Consider the following 15586-nt stretch of genomic DNA (forward strand, 5'->3'; position numbering starts at 1 on the left):
TAATCATCCTCCAAGAGACACCTACATTTTCAATTCTCCTCCTTGTCTGTGGCCCATTTGTTTCCACCAGCTCCAACCAGGATGCCATTAGTCACGTGCAATGAACACAAGGTGGGAGGGAAATTGGTGCAAACTCTCAAGATAAGACCAAAATACTTTGCTCAGTGGGATTTCCCTTTAAACCAGGTCCCGATTACAAGGAGCTGGATGTTCACCTTCGGAGAATGGAGTCTGGGTTTGGCTTCAGGATCCTGGGAGGAGATGAGCCTGGACAGCCTGTGAGTTATTTCTTCCTGATTTTCCTGTTCCTTCCACATTCTATAATCTGTGTAAAGGTCAGAAAAATATTACTACATAACTGAACCCAAATGAACACCATGTTAAGGCTATAAGTAAAATTACTTTTATTCATCCATAGAAAAAGACAGAACTCTCAGGTTGTTCACATCTAAAAGATGTCACAGTAAATTAAGTTAGAGTAAGAAGGCATTAAGGTAGAAACAGAGCATCACTCATCCCATTACTGCACAGTGTGATGTGGCATCTCTTCATCTTGACTTTCTAAAATCAAGTTCAAGCAGAAGATTCTAAAAATCCAGTTATGTAAGACTATCTATAACCATGTTCAGAGTAGGCAACTTGTATGCATAAGGTTAAAAGACACAGTCAGCAATGCAGTTTATTTCTAGAAACAGAAAACCTCACCAGGGAGTGATAGTCAATGTTCCAGGTTAGATGACAACATCATGGGAGGCACCAGGCATAAAAGTGATAGCTTTATACCATTAGGAGGGAGACACCTCTGTAACCAAATAACAGGTAACAAAATGAACATAGATGTTTTGCTAAAAAAATATAATATAAAATAAACCATACACACAATGTTTTAAAGAAACATTGCAGAAGCTCAGAAAATAAGGGTCAAATGTGCATGAGACACCACAAATGTGTACACATTTTGATAAATTACTGATCTATCTAAATGCTGTAATTTTGAGAGCAGGCATAATTAGTACTCCTTCAGAAAAAACTCGATGGTGTAACTGTAGTTTGACAGCTGGGACTAATCTCAAGTCAATAATGATAGTGTTTTATTATCACAATTTTAAGCACAGTCTGAGTCCTGTTTCCTTACCACATTTCTGAGATAATGTATAATTAATTATTAGATTTGTCTATTCCCTAGTTGACAATTTATATATTCCATATTCAAATTAATACAGAATATTATATTTTTCACTCAGGCCTTAAGGTTAACCAGCACATGGCTTTGAGAGACAAAGAAGCTCTTATATTTTAAAATTGTCAACATCTGTCAGAGTACTGATAAATCTTAATAGTTTACTGATGTCTCCCATAAAAAGAAAAGAATGCAGTGTATTCTGAAAAAAGATGCTTCAAATGCTGTTTGAAATGCAGTCTAGTTTAGAATAAGCATTTTGAATGGTTTTGCAAATATAAAGTACAGCTGCTGAGAAGGACTCCAAAACAGCACTGCTTCATCCTCTCCACTTGCAGTGTGCCTGTCCCAATGCACATAAAAGAAGGCCACTGAGCCATCATCTGCACATTCTCCAGCTAAGCATTTTTCCTGTCCCTTCTGGATGGCCCAGCCAGTATAAGTTCTCAAAGCACACCTACTGGGTGAAGCCAAAAAGGAAATATGTTAGGTGGTAGTGGAAATGTTCCATTTTATCTTTTTATACTGTGAGCAAACAGTGCTAGAAAGGCACTACCTTCAGGTCCAAGTTGGATGGAGCTTTGAGCAACATGGTGTAGTGGAAGGTGTCCCTGCCCATGGCAGGGAGATTGGAACTAGAGGATTTTTCCTTTCCAACCCAAACCCATTCTATGATTCTATGAAGGTTTGAAAGTCTCCTTCTACCTGCTCTGGACAGTAATGTCTAATGTCATTTCCTATCTCCCAGGAACATATCCCTGGCTACAAGGCTGCTCAGTATTTTGTGAGAGTGTCTCTTAGTGTCTCCTTTAGTGCTTTTTTCATTACAAATGGATAATTAAGCAGTCACAGACTAAGCATCTGACTGGCTCTGCTTATTGGAGTTTTATGACAATCTCATGGGGAAAAGTGCAGCTCAAATGCCTTATCTAAAAGATGATTATTTATATAAAACTGAATTATTTTAACCTAAAAGACTAAGGAAAAAACTCGTGTAGAATATCTGAGTTTCTGATAGTTCATATTCATAATACATGCTGGAGTTGTGAGAGACTTGAGTCTCTGCTCAGCAATCCAATAGAAAGGAAATCTGAAACAAGCCTTTTGCCCTGCAGCTACATGCATTATGCACTGAAGTGTTACAGAGGATAAGCTCCTTCTAGTGTCTCTTCAGCAAAGGACTGACCTGACTTTACTGTCCGAAGTCAAAGAGCCATAGCTGGATACCAAGTGCAGAGATAAGCACCTTGCTATTTTTGGAGAGCAGGACCAAAAATGCTGCCCTCTGTGAACCACCCTCTAACACATTTCACTGGCTTGTTGAACAATTGCTCCCAGCGTGCCCTTAGCCTCAAGGCTGCTATCTCTATTTCATGGTTTGCACATACAAAGCATTTTTCCCTGGGACTTATCAATCCAATGGACTTTATGTCTCTTTGCAAACATTTCTCAAAGTCCTCAGGAGTTAATAAGACCCTCACTTGAAGCTGAGGATTGTACAAGGCAAAAAGGCACCTTCTCAGAACTAAGTGTTGCAGTGCTGAAGTTTTCAATTCCCACTCCCTCGTTGTTGCCCATCTTCTTGTTTTCACTGCTCAAATTCAACACCAATAAACACAACAGATGTACTCTTTTTAGTGTCCCTCTATTTTGTATTCAAAGTACAAGACTTCTTAACTCTGCTCTCTCTCCTCCACTGCTTCTCTGCTCCCCCATGGACAGCCCACCTGCAGCCTCCCCCATTCCTTTCACCTCCAGAACAGGAGAAGCAGTTTTTGCCTGTTCTCCAAACCCCTGCCTTTCCTATGAAATAAGAACTGAGACACTTTGAAATTTTTATTCCAGCTCTCCTGCTGTGCAGTCAGGTAACACAGAACAAAAGGAAGCTTTTGTCTTTGTGGTTTGATTTCTAAAAAGGAATATGGATTCTTCACCATAAGGCAATAACTTTTTCAAATAAGTAGAATCCAAATAAAGTTATTTTAGAAGGATAATACTGACACTATAGAGGGATTGTAGCTTAGTTTCCTTCTAGTTATATCAGCTACATGGCACCTTAGAAGAGGAAAGTGCTGCTGTACTACTCCACTTTCCATATTTGTAAGCATAAAAATGCTTTTGAAAGGAAATACTTAAATTTATTCAGAAGTTTCAAGACTGTGGGTTGTTCCAGTTCCAATCACCTCTCAAATCTTATAATATTGCACTACAACAGCTATTTATCACATCTCCCAGTAATTTGAGGATTTAGGGATAATCTGTCTCTGTTATGGAATTATAATACTACTGAAAGGTTGCAAAAAACACATAAATTGGAACTTTACTGAAGTTGCAAATTGCTGTCCCAAAGGGGAGATCTATTTTGCAGCTCAGACTCAGAATCACAGGAACATACACATAATTTCTCTAAGAGTTTTACCTTTTCAACACAGATGGACTGGGATTTTTCTCAAAAATGTCTGCAAGATGTATTCTGTATTCTTTTTATTATCAATGCCAAGACACATTCTAAGTATCTTTCTGCATTTCTAAGACTTAGATATCCATAGAGCAAAATGTTAGGCTGAGACCATGCCTTGGGAAGTCCTATTATAGCAGTGATTAGACAGAGTTCAGACGACTAGCTTGGATTTAGACATCCCTGACACTCAAAATTAGGTGAATCACCTTTTATGTGTATATACTTAAATTTTGCTATGTGCCTGTGAACCTACTGTGTTGTATTCAGAGAAACTAAAATACAAATTCTAGTAATTACCAAGAATCACAAAGTCAGTATCAAAGCAGATTAACCTGTACAAATTAATATACACAGGCTTTAATTTCAGATTATGCTCTGCTACAATCACCCTAACCCAGAATTTCTCATGTTTAATCTCAAACAATGGGAGAAACTTTTCTTTTTCTCTACAACACAGTCTTCATTGCTTACGTCATCATCCTTTTCCTCACACATTCAAAGCAATCTCATACCAGTATAAAACTGCATTTCAGAGGTAATATAATCCTGATATATACTTTTCCAATTTGTGTTTTACATGTAGAATTGATAACTATTATAGCAACTATTCAGCCATTAAATAAGAGCAGATACTGGATAAGAAATTCAGACACAGAAAATGAATAAGTAGGAAAATTAAGTTATTCTTGCTACTAAATATACCAAATAACAGATATGGTGGCTATCATCTCAACAAACACACCTATCTGAAGTGCTTAAAATATGACTCTGCTGCTTATGTTAGGAGTCCAACACTGAGATGAGTAGCACAGTCACGTTCCATGGTGGACATGTGAGATATCAGCAATAATTACTTAATTAGTCAGAACTAGAAAGATTATTTCCAGTTTGTTGTGTATACTGATGACCTACCATGCTGTGATCTGCATTTCTGTTTTTCCAAAGGTTAAAGATGCACAAATTGTTCAATATTTTGTCAGACAATTATGAAGAAACTGCAAATGCTCAATAAAACCAAAGGAGGAAGCCAGTCCCTACAATCTACCAAGATGCAGAGGGTTATCACCCACCTCTTCCCAAAATAACTAGGAAGAAATTCTTACTCATGTGAGACACCTAATTCTCAAACGTTTTGAGAATACTTTGTGGAGATATAGCTAAACCCATCCTTGGAGAGCTTTTCTCCTGTCCCGTGAAGGAGCATAAATACATATTTCAGAGTTGAATTTTGCACAAAGTATTTTCCAAAACTTTGAGGTATATTCTTTCACCGTTTGAAGAACAGAATGGAGAACCTGAAACAGCCTCTCTAGCCACTCAGCCTGGCACTGCTTAACAGAATCCCAGGAACACCAGAAAGCAGGAAGAAGCCACATCATGTTCTCTCTTTGCTAAGTTTTGAAAGCAAAAGTAAGCCAAAGGGAGGATAAAAACTGGGGGAAGTTCTCCAGGCTCCATGCAGGGTTTCATTTAAACACTCTGCAGAGATACTTGCAACTCTGAGCTAAGACCACAAAAAAACCCCAAGCCCACCTGTGTGACTACCACATCTATCCTTTGCAATTCATTATGAAAAGCAATGTTTCAAAGCTTTTGTCTTTTATTATTTAAAGTAGATTGTCATGGCATGTCATATCCATCATTTTGTGCTCACTCTCACACTGAAAAAGAGAAAAAAAATTTGGAACACGCTCTGTGAATGCTTTAATATTCTTTCAAAGAAAGCAGGTTTTGTTTGAATCAATCTCAATGCTTCTACCAGTTATTCCACAGGGAGAATATATACCTCTTCTTCTAATAAATTATGTGAAGTTATCTGCATAGAAAGTGGAGAAAGTCATTAAAAGGTTTTGGACAGATTTTTTACTAGTTTATATGTCCCATACAAACTACATTTAAGTGCTGATTTGGGAAAACAACATCTGCTCAGAGCAAGCTGACATTTTTTCCTCTTTTTTCCATTTTAATCAAGCACAACCTGAGCAATCATTCATTATGAGTAACAGCATTTAATATGGTACTTCTTTTCCCCTAAAGAGTCCCAAAGCGAACTCTGTGTAGTGGGGTCACTTCCACTGCTGACCTCAGGTATATTACTCCACGTGTTTAAATCACACAGCAGTGAAGAACCTTCGACAAGAAGTATGCAGACTCACTAATTTTAAGTCAAAAAATCCTTACATGGAATTAATCTGTTTAGGTCTTCTGCATAACATAGTCTATGGAAACTCAGCACTCCTTAGAGACGAATTATCTTTATTTGAACATATCAAGTAGAACTCAGATTAGGATTGTCTGGTGTATCTCTCCTATGCAGGTAGGAAACACCTTGCCTTCTTACCAAAGGTGAGGAAACATCTTCAGTCATACCCACAAGAGGACAAGCACAGCTTTCAGACACACACAGATCTCTTCACCTGTACTAAATGACTAGATTAATTTCAGAAGAAAGGGAAAATCACTGCAATATTCATGTCACTAAATTGGAGGCTCAGTGCAATATATGACAGGATTTTGTTTCTTTGCTGCCTAGATTCTCATCGGAGCAGTAATTGCCATGGGCTCAGCAGACCGAGATGGTCGTCTCCATCCTGGTGATGAGCTGGTGTATGTAGATGGGATTCCAGTGGCCGGCAAAACCCACCGATATGTGATTGATCTGATGCATAACGCTGCCCGAAATGGGCAGGTGAATCTTACTGTGAGGAGAAAGGTGCTACCCACGGGTGAGTGAAGACTGGGAAAGGTGAAAGGAAAAGCAGATCCCAATGCTGGCAGCACAAACAGGTGCTGTTTAAAAAACAACAGAGGAAATCAAAGTGAATGTTTGTGTCATTTTGAGGAAAGAAAAATTGTAAATGTGTGTCCCTTGTTTCTCTGAAAAAAGTACTACAGCTGAGTGTTGTTTCCTTCAGAAGTGGAAACATATTGGCAACCCTGGTGTGGTGATCAAAGGTGCTCTGGATTTGTCCATGCTGTCTTGGTCTGTGCTGTCTCCTCTTGTCCACTTTTGGGACTAAACATTCACCTAAGTTAAAGCCATTTGAGCTGACTATGTCAATAAGAGAAAGGCTCAAAGACTGTTAACTGTTCAGGGCAGGAACTCATTTCACTCTTGTATGTATTAAAAGCCCATTTCTGGTCTCACTGATGTCATCTGGAATTTCCCATCGAACTGCAATGCAAGCTGAAAATCTTCTCTGGGGCACAAGTGGCTCCTAGGAACAGGGCCAGATTCTTCTGTCAAGCAGACACATTCAGAAAATTAACCTAAACCAATATGAAGTATTTGTAGTAAATTAGGCATCTAGACTAGCTCAGTCTCAATTGCTAAAAAACATCGGAACCTTGAAAAATGTGTGATAGCATCTATTAAAGCTTTAATGTGAGAATTTGATGCCCTTCCATTACAACCTTTGCTTGCTTGAGGAAAGCAGTTTCTTTAAGAACTTTTAAAACATTTTTGGTGAGTACACTTCACTGAGGTACCAGAAATGAGCAAAACCACATTCCCAGCCTGTCCTGTCTTCTGCCTGCCCGTGCCCTAGATGCACTGCCGCTGCCTGCGCCGTTCCCCTTCGCTCCTGTGCCAAAAAGCCGCCCTCCCACTCACATTCGTCTTCGCAGTCCCCCTCCCGCTGCGGCAGTGCAGCTCCCTGCCAGCCGTGCTCCCGCAGGACTGACTTTCTTCTGTTACTGACTCCAGAGTCCTCCAGCCAGAAAGGTGCCCCTGCGCCTGGTGCGACGCCCCCTCGCAGCTCCCCCAGCGCGAGGAAAATGGCCAATAACCAAGGTAATGCCGAGTCCTCGCCGCCAGCACCTCTGCCGGGTCAGCCGCTGCACACACTGCAAGCAAAATTAGCACAGAGTGGATGCCAGCCTTTGCTGCTGCTTGTTAAATATTGGAGGGTCTGATAGCCAGCCTGGGCTCCTGGTGCAGACAGTGAAGCAGGCTGGTAGAACACCTGAAGTTGTTCTTGGGCCTCGAGAATGCCACACCAGGGAATGTAGCATGTAGCTCATCAATGTTTAAGCATTTCAGGAGCTGAACAGGATTTTAATGTGGTGTATTACAACATAAGCTTTGTGGAAAAATTTGAAACTGCTGATGTTGGGCGTGACTGAAAAATGCTATACTAATACATCAGGCCAATTAATTTCATGGGAATTTCTCACTAGCGTGAACGTATACAACAGAGGCATCTGGGGTTTTCCTTACCTGTCTATAGCTGATATACATATCTTAGCCCTCACCTGGAATTACCATTTTATACATATACTTACCCAGATCTGGAACAGAAAGTCACAATTCACAAACTCTGGAAAACAATTTGATTAGGAAAATCTGATATTTGGAACAACATGGATTAAAATACCATTTTTTCACAGGCAGAAGCAAAATGTAATTTTTCTGATTAATATCTATTGCACAGTTGACAGTCAACTGGCCATTTAAGCTTTTCCTCCTTTTGTTTCTTTTTCTATATTTAATGCCATTCAGTTGCATTCTCTTATGGCCAAGCCATCTCTTGGTCATTCTACAGGGTAAGATAATTTCCTTTCTGTTGCAGCCATACTGACATAAACAATATTCAGCTTTCTGAAACATGACATCCAGAAAATGAGAACTCTGTTGCCACTGACTATGGCATTTAGTTGCAGATTTGGTTCAATAACTCTTAGAGATTTTCAGTTTTAAAGCAAGAGTATAATAATTGTTTGTTTTTCTTCCTCCTTATACTCTCTAATTACTTTATTTCATAGTTGCAGAAGGACTGCTAAAGGACACACCTGACTGAGAAAACAGCTTGTCCTTGGATGTTATTTATTTTATTAATATATGCACACACTGAAGGTCTAATTTGCAAACTCTCTACCTAGGATGTATGTGTGTATGTAGGAGCGCCTCACATGTTCAGTAAAATTACTCTGCCACTCTTGTTGCTCCAAACAGAAAACATATTACTTACATTTATCTGAAAGTTCTGTATTAAAACTGTCAATAAATGCTGATTTGTGTAAACAACTTAGATCTGCAAGGAATATAAATCTTTTTTTCCCATCTGGAGGCGTAACTTTACTGTTTTCAATTGCCAAAATGCTCACACTAAAAAATGTGCAATCCCGCAAGTTTTAACTTGCTTCCTGTTCTTGTTACTGTAAAGCAATACTAAAGTGTGCATGGACTCCATTTTCACTTCTGTTCTTTTGAACTTGCCAAACAAGAACATCTCCAAACCTTTAAATGACTGCTGCTGCTGCCATGACACCTGCAGAAAAACTACTTGTGATCATTTTTCATTGTATAACAGCTCTGTTTGGTGAACATCTTTTGAACATGCTAATCAACATGTAAGAAGAACATTATGCAGCTAATCCTAATTACTCTGTTAGCTCCCTGCTTAAATTCTTGTAATCTAAACACAAATAATTTTTTATTGGATTAGACAGTCACATTTTCCTCTTGATGACAGATCCACCAGCAGACAAGGGAATAGCGCTTGCTAATGTTTTTGCAATCCAGATAGACACTGTTTCTTACTTTCCTTTGCTCTCTTGTAGCTAGCTTAGAAGTCAGTGTTTATGCTTGCTTTATCTGATTGCCCTTGAACGTTCTGCATAATTGTGTAGATTCCTGTCTCTCTGCATCTACTACAGCTCCTAGTTTAATATTCAGGGTAGTCTGGTCTGTAGACAGTCAACTCTATTCATGTTGTGTTAGCAAATGTACTGTAAGTCACAGAGCCACTGAGCAAGTCAGACTTGACACTGGTGTAATTTGTGTTGTAGGAGAGCCCTGCCCAGAGAATGGCAGAAGCCCAGGCTCGGTGTCTACGCACCACAGTTCTCCAAGAAGTGACTACACGACTTATGCCAACAGTAATCACGCTGTCTCCAGCAGCAATGCTACTCCCCCGGAGGGCTTCGCATCTCACAGCCTGCAAACCAGTGACGTGGTGATCCATCGCAAGGAGAATGAAGGCTTTGGCTTTGTGATCATCAGCTCGCTGAACAGGCCCGAATCTGGGTCCACAATAAGTAAGTAAATCATGTCTTTCAGTTCGTTCTTCTCCAAGTTTGCCCCAAATAAAAAACCCCAATAATTAATTTAAACCTTTCTGCTAATAATTTATCACTGCAGAGCTTTAAACTGAAGATACTCTCAATGTTGATTCAGGGGCACTGTTTGTCTGTTGTGTCTTGAACAAAACCAAAGGTTATTCTGTCCTCTCGAGCTCTGTGCTTCCCACACTTCCTTGACTATCAGAGTAATAGAGGATTCACCCATAAAGTAGACTTTCTCTGTTACTATGTCTCAAAGAGACTCTGTAAGTAACCAGTAGGGCTATGTGAATAAATTATTCTCCCACATGCAACTGAATGAGACCTTTTTTAATAAATCAAGGTGAAGTTCAGCAAGTTGAAAACAATCTTAGATCACAGCAAACCCTGTGACAACAGCTGTCCAGCTACAAGACTGCAGAAACAACTGGAAACTGGGAAAACATGTCAGATGCAGGTGCAGAGAGGCTGATGTAACTGGCTAGAGTACAGACAGCATAAAAATTGAAGCTGAGTACAGGGGGATAGGTATATCTCTCTATACTCAGTAGTACTCGGGTGGCAAGATCTGCCCTTAAAAATTACAGCTCACTTTCTGTTCAGAAAACTAATTTGTTCTGTGGGTCAATTTTATTGCTTTAATATAAACATCTGGTGCCACTTGAGCTGTCCTGGGTATATCCAGGGAGAGATCAGGCAGATGTGACATAGGACCTACAGAAGACTCAAACCCTGGTAGTGACAGCTGGAGGCACAGAGGCACCCTTGGGTCTTTCCAATGACATTTATCCAAATGAGAGCTGAGCTCTCTGGAAGAAAGAAGTAAAAAGGCTTTATATTGAGAGATATCCACGTGACCCACCAAATAATGCTAACCACAGCTGAAAAACCAAGAGAAGTGAGAACATTTATCATTTTGCAAGTTGCAGCCTAATCTGATGCTTTCCCTACATTAAAACATGTTTTGAAGGAACTGTTCTTTTGCCTGAAACTGGTTCCTGACAAAATAAAATCACAATTTCAACTTTTAGGACCAAACATCACTCTTCTAAATTCTGCTGAAAAGCAGCTGAGCGAATACTGGGAAAACCTTATCTCACAATAGCAAATTATCTCAGAAGATGTTTTTGCAGTATTTCATGATCATGAAGTTATTAAAAGAGTTGCTTTTCATGTTACCTCAGCTGAATTTTAAAACTCCATGATTGCCAGAATTAATATTGTAACAAAACCATAGCTAATTAGCCTCTTGGGACTCTGTTTTCACATTACTGAATATAACAGCCAAAGAACTGGAAGTTCTTTGCAGAAGATCAGAAAAGGAAAATAATAATCCATTGAGATACATACATGTTAATCAGTTAAGCCAGTCAGGATTTTTTCAAGAAAATTATTTAATAGAGAGAGTTTGTGGTTGGGGCAGATGGAGAGGGAAAGGGGAAAGGAAGAAAATGAGAAAATGCTCAAGCAACCAAATATTCTATGACTGGAATATTCTCTTGAAGACTACAGACCCAGGTCCAAGATCCTGCTTTGCCTCCTACCCTCCAACATGTTCTTTCAGTACTTTTCTTTCTCCACAAGCAACTACATAACCAGTTGTTTTTGATGCTCAGTTGAACCTCTCCAATAGTAAAGGAAAATGACAGTCTGCTGTGGAAGTGACAGGAGAATTTATTCAAATAATAACTGCATTGAATTTCAGTGATCCCAAAAAGCACCAAATTCTAAGTTTACAAGAACAGCAGTGAACAAAATATTACATTTGCTTTAGATAGTGGCAGAAAAGAGAAGAAAATACCCTGTCTACATGAATTCTGTTACAAAACTGTAGTAGAAAAAATATGCTGAAAGTTACATGATGTCATCAGTAATGAAAACAATCTAAACATTTTTTGCTCTTTCTAGAGTAAGAGAGGTTATTTTCTTTACTTAATATTTATTTGGGTGAAGTAATTTGAGCTTTATTAACAGGAGCATAGCCAGTAGATTGAGGGAAATTATTATCCCCTTTTACTCAGCACTCACTGTCATCCATTCAGAATACAGCATTTCGGTTTTGGGCCTTTTGGTAGAAAACAGAACAGGGAAACTGTCCTGAGGTACCTTCTAACCTGACATAACACAAAATCCTTTTATTGAAATGCACAATCAGGGTTAGAAAGCATACCAACAGCAGGAAAATATTGAATGGATATAGGAAGTGCAGTGTGCAAAATATACGATACATCACTATCGAAGTGTGAACCTGCATGGGACCATGTTAACACCTTGGTAGTTACCCACTTCTCATAGCAGTAATATGTTAATTGGGTGAAATACTCTGGTTCCAGTGTCCCTCATTTCAGAGCCAGTGCTCTCATTGCCAGTTCCTGCATCCCCATGTGGAAGAGAATGATGTTATGCAGACATGCATGCACAGTTAAACATTAATATTGTAATTGCAAAGCAATTCTGAAAAAATCAAAATGGGCAAAATAGGTCAAAAAAGGGAGTATCATGTAGTACCAGACTCTTAGGAAGAGCATCGCCCAGGAAGTTGTCTCACTGGGAGCATCCTCAGGGCAAAGTGGAGAAGGGTTCCTTTTATTTAAGAATGTTTATTTCAATAACTCTATTTCCTCCTCTACTTTCTTGCAAAAGCAAAAGATTTGAGGTCTTGGAAATATAAGTATCATCACCACTTTTACTCAGGAAGGCAATTAATTATGCACTCAAAGTATTTTCCTTGTTCTTGAAATCACACTTACAAACTATGTTTTACAGTCCAAAAGATTACAACAGCTCTTGCTGAGTACAGGAGCAAGCACTTTGTGTCACTAGGTGCCTGTGCTTCAAGCACTGTTAAAATTGAAGCAATCATTCCAGCAAAGTTGCTACTGGCTACAGAGCTGCAGGTTCATCAGTTTGCTCCTTTGCAGTTGGCCTGAAGCTGAAGGGGTTGCACAAAAGCTCATTCTCTGTTTGCCAGGAGAGTTTGCTCTGTGTGAAGCCGTAGGACAATCCCATGAAGTCACAATAGCAGCGCTCCAGCGGAGTCTCAAATCCCTTTTACACCCTCTGATGGGGTGTGGGCTGCACTGCTCCCACACAGCCTCTTAGGAGTGCTTCGTGCTCCTTCTGACCTGAGAATGAGCCATGAAACACTCAGGAGCTCCGAGAGTTAGAGATGTCAGTCTTTTTCCAAGAGGTTTAGGGTCTTGGTCAGCTTTTCTCTTGACATGGTTTGCAAGGGGTTTGTTGTAACCGTTGATTTCTGCCTTTTCCTTGCAGAAATTTTCAAAATAATGAATGCATTTTTTTCACTATTGATGTAGACACAGAGTGAGGACAGACTACAGCCATAATTAGGGAACCAACTATTTTTTCACATTTTGTGATGGGCAGCACTGTAATAGCTGTCATTTCAATAAATTAACGTTAAGTAGTTTGGAGTCAGTCTTTAGATCTGAATGTCATTTTTCCTTACTGGAACTTGCTTAAACATCCAGTTCCTGTGGCACATTTATTTTCCTACATCTATAATGGTAGAAATTTTGTTTCCCCTTTGTCAAAGCATTGCTTGGAATGCTCTCTAATCCAGCGCAGGGGATTATCTTGCACTGAACTACGGTTCCGATGTGGGGAGATCAGGAGTGGAAAACGAATGACAAGGATTGAATGAAGAGATTTTACAGGGCAAAGCAGGGGCATAGAAAAGGTCAGCCATGCTTCGAAATTGTATCAGTAAAAGGAGATAAAGTGGATAAATAAAGAGCTGTTCTTGAGTGGTATATACAGGAGCAAATCATTTTGCCTAGTGCAGCACGCAGAGGATCTTAGAGTGCTAAGAGATTAAGAAAAGAAAATACACCTGTCCAGGCTCCTGACCTATTTCTAACGAAAGGATTAACTTCCACTGCCTCTAAAGTATATTATTGTGCCTTCCCCCAGATCCTGTTCCATCGTTAAAGGGCTCCCATCCCTTCTCCACACATGAGAAATTGCAGCTAAAATACTTTAATTTAAGTAATTAATCTATACTTAGCATTACATTTAGGGAAATATTTTTAGGGTATCAAGATAAATTCACTATCTGCAGCCTATGGAAAAGCACTTGCAGCTTTCTGAAATTGGCCAGAATGAGATTTCAGGATGAATGTGTCCCAGAGTTTTATGGGGTAAAATTGTCCCTGCCTGCTTCATATCTTCCTGCTGCTTTTACTTTATGTTTGGGATGCAGCATCATCTAGAAGAAGTACTTGTGATCCCCTGTAAATCTCTTTACATCCTGATTTTTGTAGAGAGAAACCATGTGTTGTAAACAGACCTTGTTAAGTTGCAACTCCTAGTGAAATTGGAAAATTGGCAATATTTCCAGGAATTGTACTGTAGCAGGTACTGTCAATTAGCACAGTTATAAAGTGTAAACAAACTAAAAATACAGGCATAATCAATAAAAAAATTTCAAAAAATTAAGAGCAGATGACTCTGCATACTTGTTATGATCTTCCTCCTGCTTCGCAGAAGAGGAGCTGTAGATTAATTTACCCCTACACCGCATATGCCAGCGCCTGCTGGATTTTCAAAACATGGTAAAACAGAGTCTAATGAAAGAAGTTTCTTTCATTTCTCAAAACATGCAGTCTTGACTAAAAAACATAAATCCAAGATAAGCCTGTGCTGACTGCAGGAAACAGCATTCTGAGTAAGTCCCGTTCAGCCCAGAGTTTCTTTGAACTCCTTACAGTTTAGAGATAAAAACCAGTTTATCGATCAATGATAACCGTGTGATCTGAGTTCTTTGTGCAGAAATTTCACCCATGCTTTTCCTGGGTATGATGGTGCCTAGGGACATAATTTTCTGTGACCAATCTGCAAATTCTAAAGAAAACAGAGCTTTGGAAATTAGGATGTCTGTCTACCCCACCTAGGACATTTTTGGAGCATAGCAGTGAAAACCCACCTACAGTGTGAGTCCCCCATGGAAGATATTTGCAACTTGTGGGCAAGGAATCTGGATTCTCATGTCTATGTAGCTTTGATATTCAGGTTTGAGCTGTTCTGCCTCTTCAGCTATAAAATCACACTTTCTAAGTATGTTTAAGTGATAGTAAAACCTGCAGCTGAAAGAAATTTCTATATGATTCCGTTTTGCAAATCAACATAAGCAATTAATCATAGTGAAATGATGTTAAGAGGTCAAAGAGGTTTTTAATATCACCAAAATACATTGCTGCAGTTTTCAGGCATGAAATACTCAATTTTCTATTTGACATTTTTTGGAGATAAAGAACAGAGGATCTTAACTGCATTACTCCCCTCTGTAGAGGGTTTCTGTCCTTACGTTCTAGCATGTTTCTGAATACATCACTTGGACCTACAGGTGCTGCTCGTGTGTTTTCAAGGAACAAACACTGTGAGTTTTCTTAGCACAAACCCATCAAGGGAATCAAGGTTTTACTAATAATTTCACAGGGCCCATTTTGCTTCATTAGAAGCTTGAATTAAAGTATATAAGTTCCATTATTTTTTCTTAGATCTTTCAGCTTTCTAAGGTACTCCTTTCCACCTAGCTTCTTATGCCTGTGCTATGCAAGCAAATATGGTCCATGTCAGCACACAACGGAATGTTTCCATTCATAGATTCATTAATCATATAAATAAAACTGATTATTTTCACCTACAAGTATGCAGCATGCCACAGATATCTATTTTCCAAATAAGTGTCACATAAAATACCCTATAAGTATCAGGAAAATATTTTTTAGCCCTGATGGACAGTCCACCATACTCAAGTTTTCCAAATTTTAGATTTTTCCATAGCAATGAAATTACAGATGTTTATATTTAATATATTCTTCCAATTAAAATCTGTTATGCTGGAGCCTGCTGGTTGAATG

The 15586-nt window shown here is 39.1% G+C and overlaps 1 protein-coding gene across 10 annotated transcripts in view; it reads left to right on the plus strand.

Moving 5' to 3' along the window:
* Positions 1-15586, plus strand: part of MAGI2 (membrane associated guanylate kinase, WW and PDZ domain containing 2) — a 725755-nt gene that overhangs the window by 653038 nt on the left and 57131 nt on the right. For 6 of the 10 annotated variants that reach the window (XM_069035710.1, XM_069035720.1, XM_069035735.1 and 3 more), the window contains 4 exons: positions 187-278; positions 6175-6367; positions 7348-7434; positions 9432-9680. In XM_069035710.1, the coding sequence (XP_068891811.1) occupies positions 187-278; positions 6175-6367; positions 7348-7434; positions 9432-9680 (621 nt within the window). The remainder of the gene's footprint in view (positions 1-186; positions 279-6174; positions 6368-7347; positions 7435-9431; positions 9681-15586) is intronic. The other 4 variants (XM_069035728.1, XM_069035744.1, XM_069035785.1 and 1 more) reach the window with 1 other exon arrangement.

Source organism: Aphelocoma coerulescens, chromosome 1A (genome assembly GCF_041296385.1).
Source record: "Aphelocoma coerulescens isolate FSJ_1873_10779 chromosome 1A, UR_Acoe_1.0, whole genome shotgun sequence".
NCBI lineage: Eukaryota > Metazoa > Chordata > Aves > Passeriformes > Corvidae > Aphelocoma > Aphelocoma coerulescens.